This window comes from Patella vulgata, chromosome 6, assembly GCF_932274485.2.
Source record: "Patella vulgata chromosome 6, xgPatVulg1.2, whole genome shotgun sequence".
Classification (NCBI taxonomy): domain Eukaryota; kingdom Metazoa; phylum Mollusca; class Gastropoda; family Patellidae; genus Patella; species Patella vulgata.
Window position 1 is genome coordinate 65,621,782 of NC_065884.2, and position 21,047 is coordinate 65,642,828.

A 21,047-nucleotide genomic window follows, 5' to 3' on the forward strand; every position below is an offset into this window, starting at 1 on the left:
CCAACTCGTTATCAAATCTCCCATAATGTATCTTTAACTAAGCTCCTTCTACACCTATATAAATTATCTCGCTCCTCCATTTTTAGATTAAATCAAAATATGGCTGAACCGTTGTAATCTATTTAATATCGGAGAAAACCGATGCCATCGAGAGTTGATTATGGTCTGGATCAGTTATAATTAATGTTTAATTTATAATTAGACCTGCAATAGACAGATTTAGCTCTTGCATAATGTATGTTTAACAACCAAGTCATATAAATTACACCCAAGTTTCATTATGAAGATACATAATACTTTATCATAAAGAATGCACATCGCTTTGTTCATTCCTTTTCAGTTGTAAATTGATTTTAATATTGCTGCCTGGATAAATTCATATCCAGATTATATGGTTGTTTCACCAATTTTATTAATATTCATATCCTTAAAAAAAAAACCTGCAAACTTTACTAAAGGTATCTTTATCAATATAAGTGTCTGGCAAAAAAAAACCCTGCAAACTTTACTAAAGGTATCTTTATCAATATAAGTGTCTGGCAAAAAGAAAATGAACCCATGCTCCAACTGTACAGGCACATAAAGTGAAATAAATTCACTCACTCACCTACTCTCACTTCTTCCTCATAACACTGGTTTCCTGGGTCAGATTATACATGTAATTACAGATCAGGCCAAAACAATTCAATTATTAGTCCTTTGGGGTCTGGAGAGAGAGAGAGAGAGAGAGAGAGAGAGAGAGAGAGCAAGCGAGAGAGAGAATTGAGGTTCAACATCCACTCGACACAAACTACATGTAGGTTATTTAGAGACTAACATATGGTACAATTTTGTTTCAACCAGTCACTTGCCATCAGGGGTCTTTAGCCATGGGAGGAAATCGAGGGACCCGGAGAAAACCCACAAGGTTGGACAGGTGACCCTACTCCGTGTAACGTTCTAGCAGAGAATGGAAAATATGCCACTTGACTCAATGACAGACCTTATGATTTCAAGTGCACCAATCCAACCCCAATTTTCTGAACGAACAAAATTCAGATAGAGAGAGAGAGAGAGAGAGAAATGGGGTTTAACGTCCACTCGACACAAACTAGGTCATTTTGGGACTAACATATGGTTTAATTATATTTCAATAATTCGCTTGCGCGTAGGGGTCTTTAGCAGTGGGAAGAAACAGGAGGACACAGAGAAAACCCACGAGGTTGGACAGGCGACCCTACTCCTTGTCACGTACAACCAGGGATTCGAAACCACTCCATTTGACTCAATGACAGGCTTTATGATACAGCGCACACGTGCTAACCATTCAGCCATCCAACCCCCCAAAATTCAGATAATCACCACCTTTAAATTCAAATAGGAAGCAAAACCTTAACAGATGTTCATGAAGAACAAGTGACAACGTATAGTCATTCGGAAGGGATGAAAAACTGAGGTCCCATGTACACACTGGCGTCCACATAAAAGATCCCTTGGCATTTAGAATTTGATATAAGAGTAGGCTGAAGTGCCGCTGTCCAGCTAAATCTTTCTCATAGCACACTGTATGGCGTATGCCCGTTTCCATTAGCCCAGTCGGAGCAAAACAGTAGGACATTAAACCCCATTTCATTTCACAATTTTTCCTGTGTACATGTACATGTATAATCAGACACTCGAAGGTTGGACCAATTTTATTTTTTTGTGCAAATCTTAATTACCATCTTCTTGAAGAGAAAATCCCTAAAATAAATAACAACACAAACGTGGGCCCAGCCCTTCTACCACTGTTAAATTCCATTTGATTTTTTCCTGAAGAGCGAAACAATAAATTGGAGTAGCCTAGTATTACCTCAGTGAAGATACAAGTTTCTCCTGTAACAAGACTTGTACCTTTCACACACCCATCTAGAATAACATGTACTCTTATCATAAACATTTAACTTTTCAATTATTTATACATTTGATTCCACATAACATGCTGAATTCTTTAAAGCGACGTTAATTAAAGATGCATTATGGAAGATTAGATAAAGAGCTGGCAGTTCTCACTATAATAGTTAAAAACTAGATAATGTAAAGGGAATTTGCTGAAAATTTCAGTCAAATTGATCCACTATGAACCGAGATTTTAGCGATTGAATATTTCGACCTAGCCTCGATCATCATTATTGAAGTCGGTAGGATAAAAAACATAGTTTCGATTATCCATTTCATGATTTAATTATGAATGGAAGTCGAACAGCAAATCGGAACTGAAACCAATAAACATCACAGCCCAGCGATGCCATCAAGGGTTGATTATGGTCTGGATAAGTTAATTAATATCTAATTAATATTTAGATAACATTTCAGGCCTAAAGAAAGACCTGCAATTGGCAGATTTAGCTCTTGCATAATGTATGTTTAATAATAGTTAAAAAAACTCCCCTTATGATTAGATATCTTCTGTTTAGTTAAAGTTGCTGAGTGCCATTTGCATAATGCAGATAATATTTAATTTTTCATGACTTAATCAATGCTATAATGTACTTAAATTCATTATTAAACCTATAGTTAAACATACATTACGTAAGAGCTAAATCTGCCTATTGCAGGTCTTTCTTTAGACCTGAAATGTATATAAACTATTATAAGTCAATATTTAATTTTTCACAGTTTATAATCGACACTAGAATGTACGCAAATAAAATGAAATGGGGAGTAACATCCTAATGTTCTGCTCTGACTGGGCTAATGAAGACGGGCATACTCCATACAGTGTGTTCTAAGGGAAATTTTGCCCATACAGCGGTGCTACGGCCTGCTCTTGTATCAAATTCCAACTACCTATGAATCTTTTACATGCATTCCAATGTGTACACATGACCTCATTTTTTGGCCCCATCTGAACAACTAGACAGCTGTCCTTGTCAGTCTCTCCGTCCTGCACCAATGACAAGGGGAAACCACTCTGGAAAATCCTTATGAACTATCCCTGCCAACACTAGGATCGAACCCACAACCTCCGGGCTTCTTAATTAGGAGAATAACAAAAACCATCTGAACGACAAGACAGCTGTCTCTCTCGTCTTGCACCAATAACAAGGGGAAACCACTCTGGAAAATCCTAATGAACTTTCCCTGCCAACACTGGGATTGAACCCACAACCTCCAGGCTTGTTAATTAGGAGAATAACAAACCCCCAAATTCAGATTTAGATTCAATCAGATTTAATATGAAATGAAATGAAATGGAGTTTAACGTCCTACTGTTATGCTCCTAAACTGGGCTAATGAAGACGGGCATACGCCATACAGTGTGCTATGACGGAAATTTTATCCGGAGAGGGGCACTACGGCCTACTCTTATATCAAATTCCAACTGTCAAGGGATCTTTTACATGCACGCCAATGTGTACAAAGGAACTCGGTTTTTCGTCCCATCCGAACGACCAATCAGATTTAAAAGAGGCCCATCAAAAGATTTTGTCCTGGTGGCACTGACTCATTTATATAATCTGCACTGGATGCCAAGTAGTTCTTAGAATTTTAATTCATTATATCTTCTTTGATTGGCATTTAGTAATTGAACATATTAACACAAGGTACAATTTTATGGATATACAATTACTGAGTTTAATACTAAGCGATAATGATGAGAGTATCCTCGTCGAAACCTCGCTTATAATTAAACTCAATAATTGTATATCCATAAAATTGTACCTTGTGTTAATTCATTATATCTTTGTAAATACTAAATGGAACTCCTTAATATTGTCAATCTTCATGTCTTTCAAAAAAACAAAATGTGACCCGTCGTTACTTTTGTTAAATGGGTAAATCGGTGATATTCGGCCAAAAATAGAGAAATTCGACCCCCAAGCCCGTGCCACCACCTAAAAAGATTAAACAGCCTATGGTGTTATTTACATGTAAGATAGGAATTAGCTGTATCGGTACTAACTTTAAAATAACGGAATCAAAGAATACGTCACTTTAAAGTTTACAGAAAATTCAAGAGCCTTGAGGCAGTTTAAATTTCTTTAATATCATATGCAAGATTGAGGCAGTTTGACTTTTGTTAGACAAATTGTTAATATAAGACAGCTGTCAAAACATATCAATACACGATGTATTCAAAACACAAGAAATTGCTAGCCAGATGTATCTTTCACATGCTTATTATTGTTTAAAACACAATAAGTTGGTCGTGTGTTATGGCTGGTCAGATGTATCTTTCACATGTTTAACTCGTTAAGCGTGACGTTTTTAAAACTTGAACTACCCCCTATTGTGTAATTAATTTGATGAAGTGACGAAGAACTATGTACTATGTTCTAAGAATAGGTTGGGGAAAATACCTCCAAGACGTTATATTACGTCCTACACACAGTGAGTGGCAGTTGTCCAGGACGTAATATAACGTCCTACACATGCTGTGATGTGGGGGAATTCCCAAGGGATTCCCCCAGTTGACGAACTACGTTTTAAGAATAGGTTGGGGAAAATACCTCCAAGGCATTATATTACGCCCTACACACAATGAGTGGCAGTTGCGTCCAGGACGTTATATAACGACCTACACACAATGAGTGGCAGTTGTCCAGGACGTTATATAACGACCTACACACTTAACGGGTTAAAGAAATGGCTAGTCAGATATGTATCTATCACATGGTTTATTGTTTAAAGAACAAGGGGTTGGTGATGTGTTATAAACTAGAATATAAGCAGAAGGAATAAAATGACGTCACAGATTGTTTATTGACGGAAAGTTACGAATGAAGAACGGTGGAAATTACTAACGTTGAAATTTACCTGTTTCAGTTAATATTGACATTCGGGTTCGTGTTATACTTATAGAAAGGATATGTTGACATAATTACTTGCATTATTTAAAAAAAAAATTGAAGCCTTTTTCCAGTGACCATTAATCAAATTGAAATTTCCTGAATCTAATCTGAAATCCATTATATCACTATAATATCTTTTTACATAAATCTCTTACACGAGAATAAGAACAAGATGCTCCTTGACTGATATAAACTCTGTTTACATTTTTTTTTATGAGTGAAACACATGTAGGATACGATAAAACCATCTTGATTTTTTGGTTATAAAACGAATAGCATTCTTCATTTCTCATTTCTCTTTAAAACTTGTAGAAAACATCTGTATAATGGTAAAATAATCCATTCTAAAACAAACTGAATATAATATCTTACAACAGTCATACTCTTATATACCAGTCATTTGTGTATTAAACCAGAGAGAGACAGAGAGAGAGAAGAGAGAGGGAGAGATACATTTCATTCAAGGTACATTTCATTCAACCATTTATCTCAACCGGACGCACCATCTTTTAATGCCAATGTCTTTCTTTCTACTTCATCAAACTTAAAGGAGAAAAGTGACACTGTATGGTATTGAGAGAGAGAGAGAGAGAGAGAGAGAGAGAGAAATGGGGTTTAACTTCCACTGACACAAACTTGGTTCTTTCAAGACTAACATATGCTTCAATTTTATTTCAATAATTCGTTTGCGTGTAGGGGTCTTGAGAAGTGGGAAGAAACCGGAGGATCCGGAGAAAACCCACGAGGTTGGACAGGCAACCCTACTCCTTGCCACTACATCCGGGGAATCGAAACCACCCCAGTTGACTCAATGCCAGGCGTTATGATAGAACGCGCATGCGATAACCATTCGGCCATCCAACCCCCCTCTTCTTAAAAAAGGAAAACTTGTTTTATATCAATCTAACAACACAACTATGTAACAGCAGAAGTGATCTAACGGTATCGTTTATTGGTTTTTATATTACACATACAGTATCACGAACCTCTTGTAATAGCCCTCTAACATGTGTAACATTATAGAAGTGATCTAACGGTATCGTTTATTGTTTTTATATTACACATACGGTATCACAAACCTCTTGTAATCATTATAGCCCTCTAACTAAAGGAACACCTATATCGTGTATCACCATCACTACACAATGATGTAAGAGATCACATTTCATTGATCCTATCTCAACTCATAAAAAAAACATCTGTAGAGATGGGCATTTACCTTTCACTTTCATGGAACTTTGTGTATAGATGTGTAAAAATTTGGTCTTAATAAATGTTTCAAAAATTTGTAAACTTTCAAGTTATTTAGTCTCTGTAAGTCATTTGCATTCTTTGGAAAATATTGTTCGGATGTGACATTAAAAGATCACTTTAAAGTTCTTTTGGCAATTGGGATATCCATCTCACTACACAATAATGTAAGAGATCACATTTCATGGATCCTATCTCAACAAATAAAAAACATCTGTCAGATGGGCATTTACCTTTCAATTTGAAGGAACTTTGAGTGAAGATTGTAGACAAAACAGTCTTAACTGTTCAAAAAACTTTCTAAATTACTTTAAACTTCTATATGGACATTAAGAATGTCTACTGGGTCATTTAGAACATTCTTGATCAATCAATTACAGTATCTGTTTGTCATTGGCATTTTTCAAAAAAAAAAATTCAAGTCCTTCGGATGGGACAATAATTCAAGGTCTTGTGTACACGTTCATGTGCACAGAAAAGTCTTTTTATACTTAAAAAAAATATACAAATATAACTGTATTTATTTAGAAAAATATCAAATCTCGTTTTTTGGATTGGATGATAACAGCGAGGTCCCGTCTTTTTACACCTTAAACCTATAAATCTAACAGTATTTATTCTGGGTTTTTTTGATGGGATGTAAACAACAAGATCCCTTTTTTTACACCTTAAACCTGATCTAACTGTATTTATTCTGTTTTTTTTGGATGGGATGATAACAGCAAGGTCCCGTTTGTTTTATGGTTAAATTATTTGACATTCTATTTTTATGGAATGTAAATTGACTGACAGGTCAGTTGTCAAGCTCACCAATTTACACTGGTAAACATTATTGAAACAAAAGCCCAACTCTTTATAGAATTTACATTCTAATTTTACAAGGGGTAGGAGAGAGAGAAATGGGGTTTAACGTCCACTCGACTCAAACTAGGTCATTTCGGGACTAACACATGGTTCAATTTTATTTCAATAATTCGCTTGCGCGTAGGGGTCTTTAGCAGTGGGAGGAAACCGGAGGACCCCCCAAAAACTCATGAAGTTGGACAGGCAACCCTACTCCTTGTCATGTACAACCAGGGAATCGAAACCCCGCCAGTTGACTTAATGACAGACCTTATGATACAGCACACACATGCTAACCATTCGGCCTTCCAACCCCCAAACAAGGGGTAAATTCACAGGCAGGCAGTCAAGGCTGATAAATAAAGCTGAAAAAAGACCATTGCTCTTTATAGAATTTTTCACTATTGTTTAATAGTCGAGAGCGAGACATTAAGTAATATATTGCATCAACAAGAGGGCAATGTCTTAAGCTCAAGACAATTAAATGACTTAAAATACAGACACTCCGCATGTGCTTTTACAGTAAAATACGTCACACGAGTCAAATATTTCACTAGTATAGATAATGTACGATTGACAAGTTGCCCATACGATTATTTGAAATAATGGTACGCCAACATCAAAGGGTGACGTCACATCTGTATCTTAAATGAAATTAATGACGAAAACAAATGAGTGAAATTAGAGCCCTTACATTATAAAGGTCTGTCATTGAGTCAAGTGACATTGTTTTGATTCCCTGCTTGTACGTGACAGGAAGTAGGGTCACCTGTCCAATCTTGTGGGGTTTTTCCAAGTCCCTCGGTTTCCTCCCACTGCTAAATACCCTTACGTGCAAGTGAATTATTGAAATAAAACTGAACCATATCTTAGTCCCGAAATGACATAATTCGTGTCAAGTCGACATTAACCCCTCTTTATAGATTATTTTTAACGCAATTAATGAAGAAAACAAATTCAATCAACAGAAGCTAACAGATATGAAAGAGTAAATTAATGTTGATAATATATCTAATGAGAAAAACAGCATGAAGGTGTAAATAAGTTTATTCTATTAAATCTCCTCCACCCATTCATCATACAGTACATGTACCACAAGACTGGCACCATGGATTAATCCATTTTATATTTACCAGATAATTTGAGACAGGTGCAAACGCTGTTAAATAAATTCCAGGCAACATGCTGGTACATGCTTCTACTGTTACAGGTAAAAAACCATTCCTGTAAGCGTTTATACATAACTGTAAGAACTGGTATTGGTGTGTAATAGCTACAATTGAATGAATGAATGAATGAATGAATGAATGAATGATAGTTTTTAAAGAGAGAGAGAGAGAGAGAGAGAGAGAGATGGGGTTTAACCTATGCTCTCTCTCTCTTAAGAATAATCCAACTGGCACCAAATAAATTAAGAAGGATTCAAACACAACACACAAGAAAAGTTTCTCCAAATAAAAGTTACCTGATAATTAAGGTATTATTCCATTAATAAAAACTTATTATTCCATTCTCCAAATAAAATCAGCTATAATTCCAGTAATAAAAGACTTCCAAGTTTAAGATTTTCCTGTCAGTATACCTGTCCCAGGTAAAACAAACCTGTACGGGGTAAAACGATATTCAACTACACGTATAAATCTAATATTTCATTCTGTAAAGAATAATCTTACACATTAGGACATGTTTGTCAATTCATAAAAGACTTACGATTAAGTTTCTCCAAATAAAGGTATCGGATAATTAAAGCATTATTCCATTCATAAACAACGTTCAAGTTTAAGACAATCCTGTCAGTAGCCCGGTACCAGGTAGAACAAGATTTATCTAGAACCTTAAGCCATCTGTTGGAACAGGAAAACATCACAGCTGTGTGTGAAGAGGGTGTTTTACGTTTCATACACATCTAGACACTCACAGACCTCAGACAAAAACAATCAGCCAGAGTATATGATATAGGGAGGATATGGCACTACTCGTTATAATGGTCTATGTTTGATCACCAGCTTGGGGAAATAACCTTTTATTTAGAGAGAGAGAGAGATGGTGTTTTAATGTCATCTTGATACAAACTAGGTTATTTTGGGACTAACATACGGTTCAATATTATTTCAATAATTCGCTTGCGCGTAGTCGTCTTTAGCAGTGGGAGGACACCGGATTACCCGGAAAAAATCCATGAGATTGAACAGCTTGTCAGTACAACCAGAGAGAGAGAGAGAGAGAGAGAGAGAAAGAGAGAGAGAGAAATGGGGTTTAACATCCTCTCGACACAAAAAGGTCATTTCGGGATTAACATACGGTTCTATTTTATTTCAATAATTCGCTTGCATGTGGGGGTATTTAGCAGTGGGAGGAAACCGGATTACCCAGAGAAAACCCTTGAGGTTGGACAGGTGACCCTACTCCTTGTCACGTACATGTACTACGCCAGTTGACTCAATGACAGACCTTATACTACAGCACGCACGTGCTAACCATTCGACCATCTGGTTATAATGGTCTATATATGTTTGATCACCAGCTCGAGAAATAAAGGTTTCAGTTGTACCTGACGAAATGTCAAGCACTATAGTACAAACAATCTAATACATGATATTTTGAACTTTGATCAGACATGCATCAAAATATCCCTAAAAATATAGGAAAAAGATAAAAATATGTAAAAATATCAAGAAAAATACCGAAAAAAAGGTAAATGTGTGCCAGATGAAATGGCAGGCACATGATGAATTGTGTCTGAATATGTCCATAGAAATGTCTAGCAGATGCCATTTTCCTGGCTTGTTGATCATAAATCACCAATCTGATAAAAACACAGATATTATCTCGTTTTACTTGTCTTTACTACACTAGGATCTGGAAGGGTTGTTATATAACCCACATTCAGCCCCCAAGTTCACAAAGCACTTTCAGACTTAAGAATATACTCAACTTTCAATCACTATTTATGAGAAATATCTTCAGAAACATAAAACTTTGCACATTGTTTCTTATTGATGTATTTGATACATTAAAACAACAAAAGTTTTATAATGGGCAAATTTAGTAAATTCAAGGGGTTCAATACATAAACTAAACAGTGAATACTAATTTAAAATGTGGTGAAAAAGAGTGCCACGGTGCCATTTTGTTCTTGTTTTCTCAATTTTACAAGATAGAATAGAATGAACTTTCTTTCTACATAGTGCCACTCTAACTCAAATGAAATTTAAATCATTATTTTAAAGTAAAAATGAATATTAAGAATCTTTGTGTATTTGAGGTTGTTATAGTTCTTAGTGTTTAAAGTTTGCTTCCACTGAATGTGACATCGCAGACAAGTTAAATCTTATTGTCATTTTTATTATCTTAGCGCATGAGCTGGGGGTCTTTGAGAGGAAACCAGAGTACACGGAGTAAACCCACGAGGTTGAGAAGGCGCCCTGATCTCTAAGCCACATACGTTCACACCTGGCAAGTCACATACATGTATAGGCTACGCTCACGCCAGGGATTGAAACCACAACCGCAAGCCAGAGGTGACCGGCCAGGTAGAGGTGGAAGTGCAACACTCTAGACCACTAGGCCATCCCACCCGCCACCCTTTATTTGAGGCTAGAAGCTTTTATTAAATATTAATACATGAGGAGTGGCACACATGTCAGGGTTTGCCCTGATAATATATAGCCTGCAAGTTGTGCAGTTATCGCATGTTGAACCAAGTTTCCCGGACAGGGGTTGCCCCGAAATATACAGCCTGCAAGTTGTGCAGTTATCACATTGATAAAACAAATTTCTGACTAACCAAACAGATAATAAAAGTCCAAAAATCTGGAAGTGTCAATTGAAGAGAATAATACTTATTGTGGGAGGTAGGGTAGGGTATCGATGATCGCTAACTAGTGCTGGGTATTGTAACTGCATTCGCGATACAATATGTTTTGCGATTCGTATCGCGATTCATAACCCGGTTAACATCTATCAAGAAAACAACAGGATAAATGAATAATTGATATTTTTTTTATAGTAGTCCCTAAAACCTGGAAAGAAAATTGCAATTATTGTTCACGTCAAAATAAGGACCAAAGCAATTTAAGGGTGTTTGTGTACCTAAGGATAATGTGTGACGTGGATAATTAAGAGTGACAGGATAGTTAATGGAGCGACAAGAAAACAAAAAAAATTTAAAAAACAAATAGGCATTGTTGGCTGATCTGACTACTTTTTAAGCAGCCCTTTTTTTTTCACAAAGATGATATCAGAAATGGAAAATCTCTTTGAATAAACAATGGTTTGATGCTGGTAGGTGTGTGAGAATGAGTACTAACTCTAACCCTAACCCATAATCCAAACCTAAGACTAAAAGGGGGAAAATGGAGAGCCTGCACGCGAAGGAGGGATAAATGGAAAAAGTAGTCAGATCAACCAACAGCGCCAAAAATTTAAAAACAAAAATCGATTCTGCATCCCACATTTCAATACGTGAATCGTAAGAAGATGAATCATGATACATTGATTCAACAATATATTGGTTCGGATTAAGATTACTGGGGGAGTTCAACTCTCTATTGACCTTGACCCTTGACCTAAAGTAAATGTGATGGAGATTATAAATTTCTTGCAGGGTGAAACTTGAAATTTTCTGAAAATGTTTGTTTCAGACTGTAACACAATCTCACTCCTCATGACTCCACATAAAACATAATTACTCTTACCTGATGAACAAAATCTATTTTCAGATTGCATTTAAAGAAGGTCTTGTACACACTCTGGGCTGTTTGAAATGAAACAAACATAACTCAACACAATATGGACAATCAAAGCATCACATGATGTCAACAAAAAGGTCATCATGCATAAATCAAAAGGTTACTTTTTTAAAAATCAGTTCTTTTTCTAAAATCATGACATATCAAACATTTTGTGAAAAAACATTTTCTTTTTCTGAAAAATAAGTTGGCTTGACAAAATCTGTTCTAGAAAATTAAACCCCCCAAAAAATACTCAGGATAAAGAGAGTTCACTTTATTTGAACAATTGAGATAAACTAATAATCAAATTAATTTCAAGGTAATTAAAGGTGAGTAAATCCAATCCTCTGAGTTCATTTCTCTAAAACTACATGTATTATCAAATGGTCAAAATCTATTTCAAAGTTTTCTAAATTCTACTCTTACAGAAAACAATTAACTGGAATTATTGGGGTGTTTCAAGATGAGTAAATCCAATCTCGAGTTAGTTCCTCTAGAACTGTTGTCACTTGCTTAAAGTCTATTTTAAAGTAACCTAAATGCTCCTCTTGCTGAAAACAATTAACTGGAATTATTGGGGTGTTTCAAGATGAGTAAATCCAATCCTCTGAGTTAGTTCCTCTAAAACTGTTGTCAACTGGTCAAAATCTATTTTAAAGTAACTTATAATGCTACTCTTGCTAAAAATATCTCACTTCAGTGTTCCTCTTTATGATCTGTGGTCGAAATTTATCTTGTGCAAGTTGAAATTAAATGCTACTCTTGCTAAAAACAGTTCACTTGAATTATTAGAGTGAACTATTAAACATACATTATGCAAAAGCTAAATCTGCCAATTGCAGGCTTTCTTTAGGCCTGAAATGTTATCTAAATTATTAATTAGACATTAATTAGTGTATCCAGACTATAATCAACTCTTGATGCCATCGCTAGCTTGCGATATTTAACAGATTGGTATATGTTTTGTGAAGAATGATTAAACGTAAAATGGATAATCGAGACTTTGTTTTTATCGTACCGACTTTAGTAATGATGATCAAGGCTAGCCTAAAATTCAAAAGCCAATATTTTGCTTCAAAGTAGAGCATATTCCATTTACGTTATCTATTCTTAACTATTATAGCGAGAACTGTCAACTCTTTATCTAATCTCCCATAACACCCCTTTAATTAGTACAATGTTAATTAATATTGAGTTGATCATGGCAATAAGTTTGTTGCAATAGATGAGTTCAGATGCCCCAGACTTTTTCAAATACCAATGAGTATGTTTCTTGAGAGTTCAAATCAGAAGTCTATTTCAAAACAGGGGGTTTGGATGGCTGAATGGTTAGCATGTGCGCTCTGTATCATAAAGTCTGTCATTGAGTCAACTAGCATGGTTTTGATTCCCTGGTTGTACGTGACAAGGAGTGGGGTCGCCTGTCCAACCTCGTGGGTTTTCTCCCGGTCCTCCGGTTTCCTCCCACTGCTAAAGACCCCCACGCGTAAGCGAATTATTGAAATAAATTTTTTTTAAAAAAAACATGTTAGTCCCGAAATGAACTAGTTTGTGTCCAGTGGATGTTAAACCCCCCTCTCTCTCTCTCTCTCCGGGTCCTCCGGTTTCCTCTCACTGCTAAAGACCCCTATGCGCAAGCGAATTATTGAAATAAACCCCATATGTTAGTCCCAAAATGACCTAGTTTGTGTTGAGTGGCCGTTAAACTCCATTTCTCTCTCTCTCATAATATCTGTCAAACCTCAAAGTCCAAAACACCAAAATTATTTTTCCTACTAACGTTCATACACGTAGGCTACAATAGATTTAGATCAATTGATTGAACGAAGGCATTCATAAAATACAAAATGTCAATAGTGAACTCAGGTACAACCTTACTGACCTTGTTTAACCAAGTGACATTAGAGTAAAAGGATTTATTCGTAGACAATAAGTCTAAGGTAATAAGGACCAGGTATACTATACTATAAGTATGTCACACATAACAATCAATGAAAACCCTTGGTGATTGTAATCTATGTAATATAGTTAATAAATAAATCATTTATATACAATATGAAATAGGATATGTCATCATTACAAGTTTATATATAAAGGGAGTTAACTCTTGGTGATAGTAATCTATGTAATCGGACACAGCTCACCAAATATTTCTACACCGTCACCCACGAATGTAGGGCAAAAGTTATTTTTAGTCTTTCTCTCCCTTTCCCTTTTTCCCCCTTTTGCATGGCGATTTTTGTTGACTTTTTGGTGTAGAATCGAAGAAAAGGGTTTGAAAATACATGTTCTACCAGGTTTTGGTGAATATTCATGATTTTGAGGCGAAAGGATACAAGAGTTGAGAGGTTGGTTAGGTTGAAATGTAGGGTCCAAAATTGCATGTTTTCTTGTCTCTACTTCCAGCTTGTGTATCTCAAGTTTTCCATGGTGAACCTCATACGTGCTTTTGGGCAAGAGGTTGCCACATGTTGCTCCATCTATGGTAGAAAGTGTTCTAGCCAACGAAAATTTGGGAAAAATTTAGTGATCTGTGGCCAATCTTCTATATATATATTTGTGACTGTCGTTTGTCTGTCTGTCTGTCTGTCTGTTCGGGGTTGGCGGCTACACTAGGTCTGCCCCGAGTCTGAAATTTGGGGTATAGGGGTAGCTCGGACCGGGGAGTAACATAGGCCAGGTGGCGTTAGTCTACCACTTCCGGAGTGGTGACCCCCGGGTGAAGTCTGTCTGTTCGGGATTGGCGGCTACACTAGGTCTGCCCCGAGTCTGAAATTTGGGGTATAGGGGTAACTCGGACCGGGGAGTAACATAGGCCAGGTGGCGTTAGTCTACCACTTCCGGTTTCGGAGTTATGACCCCCAAGCGAAGCCGGTCTGTTCGGGGTTGGCGGCTACACTAGGTCTGCCCCGAGTCTGAAATTTATGGTATAGGGGTAGCTCGGACCGGGGAGTAACATAGGCCAGGTGGCGTTAGTCTACCACTTCCGGTTTCGGTGTATTAAATAAGATACATGTACAGGTAGGGCATCACAAGTTTATGTTCAAAGGGATTTAACTTTTGGAGGCAGATTTGATTAAAGTGTCAAAGATACTTCAGTCATTTTGAGACTTACATATGTTAATTTTCGTTACAATGGATAAGCCTACATGTGAAGGGAAAAGTTTTGCCTGGGCAGTGGCATTTCAACCTAAAGGTACTCTTCAGCACATTCCAACTGCAGGAGAGTACCTTTAGGTGGAGCTTGTTGACCATTTGGGGGTAGAGGGGGACTGAATGGTTAGCATGTGCGCGCTGTATCATAAGGTCTGTCACTGAGTCAACTGGCGTGGTTTCGATTCCCCGGTTGTACTTGACAAGGAGTAGGTTTGTCTATACAACCTCGTGGGTTTTCTCCGGGTCCTCAGATTTCCTCCCACTGCTAAAGACCCCTACGTGCAAGCGAATTATGGAGATATAATTGAACCATATGTTAGTTCCGAAATGACCTAGTTTGTGTTAAGTGGATGTTAAACCCAATTTCTCTCTTGACCTTAATTTTTTGTCCGATCCAAAAAACTAGGCATACTTTCCTTGGTCAATAAACACATAATTATACAATATAGAATAAGATAGACGTATTAAATAAGATGTCCCTTTAAGTAATAGAATGTAGAGAACCCTAGTTGATTTGGTTTATCTATGAGTTTTATTGGTTGATTGTTGAATACATTGGCTGATCACTGATCAAACAATCTCCAGATACCTGGATACCTTTACAAACCAACTTCTACCTATACTGATACCTGGATACCTGGTTAACCTCCCCTTCTCTATATCTACAGTCTATACTCAAGTACAATTTATACAATATTTTATGACAAGAATCTTGAGGATCTGTGAAGTGAACTGTTTGATAGTTGACAATCAGAAAACAAACCTTTCATATCTATATTTGTATGCATAAAAAGGATCCAAATTATTCAAATTATTTAATTTTTTGTTTAAATATTCATGTACTGAATATTCATGTTGACAAATTTAAATATTTTGTTTATCTTTCTTAAATAAGGTATTTACATATATCTTATTTTTCACAACTAGGATATATTTTTATTCAAGTTGAATAATTTGGATTTTTTTTTTTTTTTTTGTATTGTAATTTTGACTTTTTTGGGGTGTTATTATTTGATTTTAGGGTTTTATAATTTGATCTATCTATTCCACAACACTAGGGGTCAAATTCAAACAAGAATATTCGAGACTGATATCCTAGTCAGTAGTATCCATAATATCACTAAGGTTTTTAAAAACAAGTGAAAATCGGTTCAATCGGTGCAAAAAAATGTCAGGCACTCAAACCTGTGCCCTTCTCAAATTAAATATAGGCCTATTACTTTATATATGTATCTAATCAGAGGTTACACATAGGCATAGCCTGTTCCCTAATACAATTCACCTATTGTTTATAAAAATATTTTTTATCACAAGCCTGGAAATAAGCACCTGTCACAGGCAATGTCAGGCACAGATTCAAGCCTCTGGTGCCGGTCATTTTGTCTGGCACTGATTTGTCTTTTTTCTTGATATTATTAATACATGTCCGGCACTAAGTTGAAAATGTCTGGTACATGTACTATTTCATTAGTGCCTGACATTTTGTCAGGTACATCTAAAACCGTTAATTCCAGGCCTGTGTTTATAAAAAAAATCTGGTATGCCTACACCTGTACACAAATATGATACAAATAAACAGAGAAATACCAGGGGTTTAACGTTCACTCGACATCTACTTCTTAACGAATATCATTTACATTCCAATGAGCATGGTTACAGTACAATGTGACAGTTATTGTCAAATAGTTATAGACTTTATCTTGTATATTACAGTGATCTAACGGAACTAAAGAGAGTATAAATAAAGTAGTTATTGTATGTATATTGTTTGTTTATATCAAGTGGGATTGTGTCTTCAAATCTTATACATGATAAAGAGAGAGGGAGAGAAATGGGGTTTAATGTCCACTCAACACAAACTAGTCATTTCGGTACTAACATACTGTATGGTTGAACTTTGTTTCAATAATTCGCTTGGTGCTTGAAAACGATAAGACAATTTGTCCACAGAAAACTACTCCAAGACCGAGTTATACATGAAGGGCCTGGCTATTAAGAAAAAAATGTAGGGTCTACGATTTAAGTACATGTAAACATAAGTATTTTTTATCTCGGACTAAACATAGAGATTTTATTTTATTATCTCTGCACTTATTTACATATTCTCACAACTTTGTGTCAAATCTTATAACTTTGAGAGGGTTAGGTGGCCGAATGGTTCAACACACACTTTAGATCATAAGGTCTGTAATTGAGTCAAGTGTTGTGGTTTTGATTCACACTTGTATGTGACAAAGAATAGGGTTGTCTGTCCAACCTCATGGGTTTTCTCCAGGTTCTTTGTTTTCTTCCCACTGCTAAAGACAACTACACACAAGCGAATTATTGAAATAAAATTGAGCGATATTTTAGTCCTGATATAACCTTGTTTGTGTTGAGTGGATGTTAAACCCCATTTTTCTCTCTCTCTATTATGTTTTTTTTTTGTAAATCCTTTTTTCTTCATTTTGAGTAAAGCCTGTACATTACAGGCCCTGGGCCTGTACAGCGTAGTGGACGCTTACAGCTGGCCCCGGGATCCATTCATTTGTTTATTTTTTGCAATGTCTATATTCTGTCTTGTCTGTACAGGTTTATCTTATAGATTTTGTTTGGTGTGTAGTGTGATCTTCCTGCACTTACTATTAAAGGACAATATTGGTGTCATTACTTCAGTCAGTTATATAGAAGGACAACTCATGTTTGTCATGTTTGACGTCATTTGCCGTTTCTTCACGTGCTTGTTACACAACTCCCGTAGCAATGATCTCTGTGTTAAAATCATATTTGGGATGTATTTAACAAGCTCTATCACATATTTTATAATGACTGACACCAATGTTGTCCTTTAAAGATACAAATGAGTGTGTATCAATGTATGTGAACACTTCTATGACTGCCGTGTTATATCAGTGTTTAATAACAGTTATTGTGTTTTTTGTTACATTACTCACATGTATGCTTAATGGGTGTCCTCGCTGAAGGAATTCCCATCAGGTGTCGCTAGTAAAAACTCGGTTCCACGTGACCTTATCGATGGTAAGAGAACCGTATCGGTATTAAATTCCATATTAACGACAAAAACTAACGTTTGTCAACACACAAGTTCGTAATGAATGTACAGGAAAACTGTACTACATGTATACGGTAAACAATGAGGTCACGTGGGATCCCCTCGCCTATAAATTATGTCCCTTTATCTCTAGCGAGGACGCCCATTAATTCTACCTGAAAATTATGTGGATGCAGTTGGACTTTTGGTTTTGCGTTGTACAGTTCATCTACAAAGGTGTAAATTGTCATTTTAAGAAATTTTTAGAAAATAAAACTATCCTTACCTCATCGACTTGTCCATCTTCTTGAACATGTACACTATCTGACTGTTTACCTTCTGTTTCCATAGTAACCGTTTCCATAGTAACGGATGGCTGGACATTTTCACTGTCCTCTTGCACATTTGGAAGTTTTCTCACGCTTAAATTTTCCGAAAGTATCGAATGAAGAGAAACACTGTCATCGTCCGAAACCATGCTCTCACTTAATGCCAACTCGGCTATTTTCAATTTTTTCAAATTACACATGGCTAGCTGTTTTGAATCTTTGACCATCTTGCGTAACTCTCGGTCATAGTCGTCCTTCATTTTTTTAAATTCTTTATCTTTACGTCGATTTTCCTTACATTTCTTTCCATATTTGTCTTCCAAGTAAAATTTCTCGTCCTTCAATTTCTGAATTTCTTCCTCCATTTTGCTCATCAATTCGAAAGAATGAGCATTTGGTAAAGATTTTTTTGAGGAATTTTCGATTCCATCCTGCGTCGAAACACCACTGATATTTAATCGGCTGCTGATGGATTCGCTGATCGAAAGTTCATCCTGAGATAATGAAGACTTTAACTGCTTTATTTCTTCATCTTTGTATTTTAAAACTTGTTGCAATTCTTGATCTTTTAATTTCTCGAGTTCCGTTTTAATTTTTTCGAGTTCCTTCTCTTTGTCCCTTTTTAATCTTTGCTCCAAAACACTCAGTTCTTTTTTCTTTTCGTGCTCGTAAGAATCTTTCCATTTATGTAACTCGGCGATTTTTTCTTTTTGCAATTCCCTCATTCTGACTCGCTCCACTTCTAATTCTGCTCGTAATTTAGTCCAATTAGTTTGACTGTCACTTTCATATTTCGACCTTTTATGTCTTGATTCGTGTTTGCTTCTGGAATGGTGGGTTGTGCGGAGAGGTCTGGGTCCTTCTGATACGGCACTCAAAGGGCTGGAAGACCGACTTATTTCATTCAAATCCCAGTCAAAATCGTCCATTAAGCTGGCACTACTTGTGCTGACCTGACGTCTTGGTAGAAAGGCCTCCATTTTGTTTGTTTTTTACGGGATTTGAATTGAAGGAAGATGAAATTGGAAGCTAAGATTTGTAGGTGTTGAATATGGAAGTTAAGGTTGTAACCCCATGTCCGGTTGGCATTCCTAAAAATATAAATGAAAATAAAGTACAATCAGCTAAAACACAGTATTTGTCCAGTTTTCAATTTTTTTATGTTTATATACAATTTGGAAACAACTTCCACAATTTACAGTCCTTTCTTATATTCAATATTTGTAATAATGACCTCTCCTAATGACTACCAAATTTCAAGTCAATATATATCTTCGTTGTTGAGTTACAGCTATTATAAACATGTCTCAAAAATAGCCATTTTTTTGCGTTATGCTGTCTCACTTCAATAAATTGTATTTTGAAACTCAAATTAATATATTTTCTGTGACTTTTTGGAAAGAAAATAAACACATGCTTATACTTATAGAACAATTCCTATGATAAATTTTGGTAGTTGAATTAAACAATATTAAGGGAGTTATGATCGACTAAATTACAGAAACATGTTTCTCTGTCAAATTTTCAGAATTACATTGGACATGTGCATAAAATAAAAATGTGATCTTCAGTAATATACTTTTCAATTAGGTACTGTGCAATTTTAAAAATCTAAAATATTTTTTATTCATTTGAATTTGAAGTTGATATTTTTTTCACTTTTGAAAGCATACAGTGACCCATACTTAAAAAGCTTCACAAAGGTGTATTTGTAACAGCTGCTGAAATGAAAAAAGTCTAAATTTTAATGGCAAAAATATTGAACTACTGAGACATTTTGAGACTTGTTACATCTTTAATTCTATAATCGTGCACAGGAATCCTCAGCAGAGGTAGGTAACTTGGGGGGGGGGGACATCTGGGAAAACTGGGGGGGGGGGGGACCTTGAGAAGTTGAGAAGAACCACTAGGTTGGGAAGACTCATACTCCTCACAGTGTTTCGTTTGATTAGAGCTAATCCCACTTAAAACTGCTGTAATGGAAGCAAATTTCTGTTCCAAATTATGACTGGTCAATAGTCCGATTAACATTTATTAGCTAACTGCGTAACAATATCTCATTACGCTTTAAACAGAGCTCCAAATAAAACCAAATATGTTAACAAAACATTACGTCATGACTCACGACTTTATTACGCCCAATTAACCAGTGCATAGCAGAATATTGCAGAAAAACTAATTGTGTGACAAACAAGGCTATCAACACGGATACAATGTAAACACTACTGTTTGGAGCCGAACAATACTTTCACCGTTTTTAATACCTTAAATCACTGTCCAAAGTTTTAGGGAAGATCCCAGATTGAACGAAAGGCTGTCATGTTGCTGTACTTGGGATAGATTTGATTGAACGGGAAGAATACACACACTCCCTCAAAAGCTCAAGTATCAGAAGCCAATTCAGCAATGACCAGAAAGGGATTTCTCCGGCCATTGCTTCAGGAATATGGGAAGACCCTACTCCTTGTTACGCAGGTGTAAAGTAGTATAACAGGGCTAATGGCCCAAAAACACTATGCCACCCACCCCCCACCACCACTCATTGTGAATTCTTTTACACCCGATTTACCTTCTTTAAACCCCTAATTGAAATAAACCCCTGAACTTCAAACTATTAAAGACGGACTACCTGTATGGATCAAAAGGGTTAATATTATTATTTATTTATAATAATCAGTTGTCTTTTAATAGTATATCAACATGTCCCCCTTTCAACAACTTATAATCCTAATTATCCAGGTACAACAAAAGGTGAATACAACAAGTCTATAGACCATAAATAAAGGGTATTTTTGTTGGTCTCGTACATGCTATAAACACACTCTATAAAGAATTAAACACCACCATATAAATATCACAGTATTTATTGATAACATTAAAGGCTCAATAC

The 21,047-nt window shown here is 36.1% G+C and overlaps 1 protein-coding gene across 1 annotated transcript in view; it reads right to left on the reverse strand.

Annotated features, from left to right (window-relative positions):
* LOC126823322 (peripheral-type benzodiazepine receptor-associated protein 1) overlaps positions 1 to 19,179 on the reverse strand; it is a 220,852-nt gene extending 201,673 nt beyond the window's left edge. The window contains exon 1 of the mRNA XM_050552083.2: positions 18,115 to 19,179. Within this exon, the coding sequence (XP_050408040.2) occupies positions 18,115 to 19,137 (1,023 nt within the window). The 5' untranslated portion in view covers positions 19,138 to 19,179. The remainder of the gene's footprint in view (positions 1 to 18,114) is intronic.
* Between the last annotated feature and the right edge of the window lie 1,868 nt (positions 19,180 to 21,047).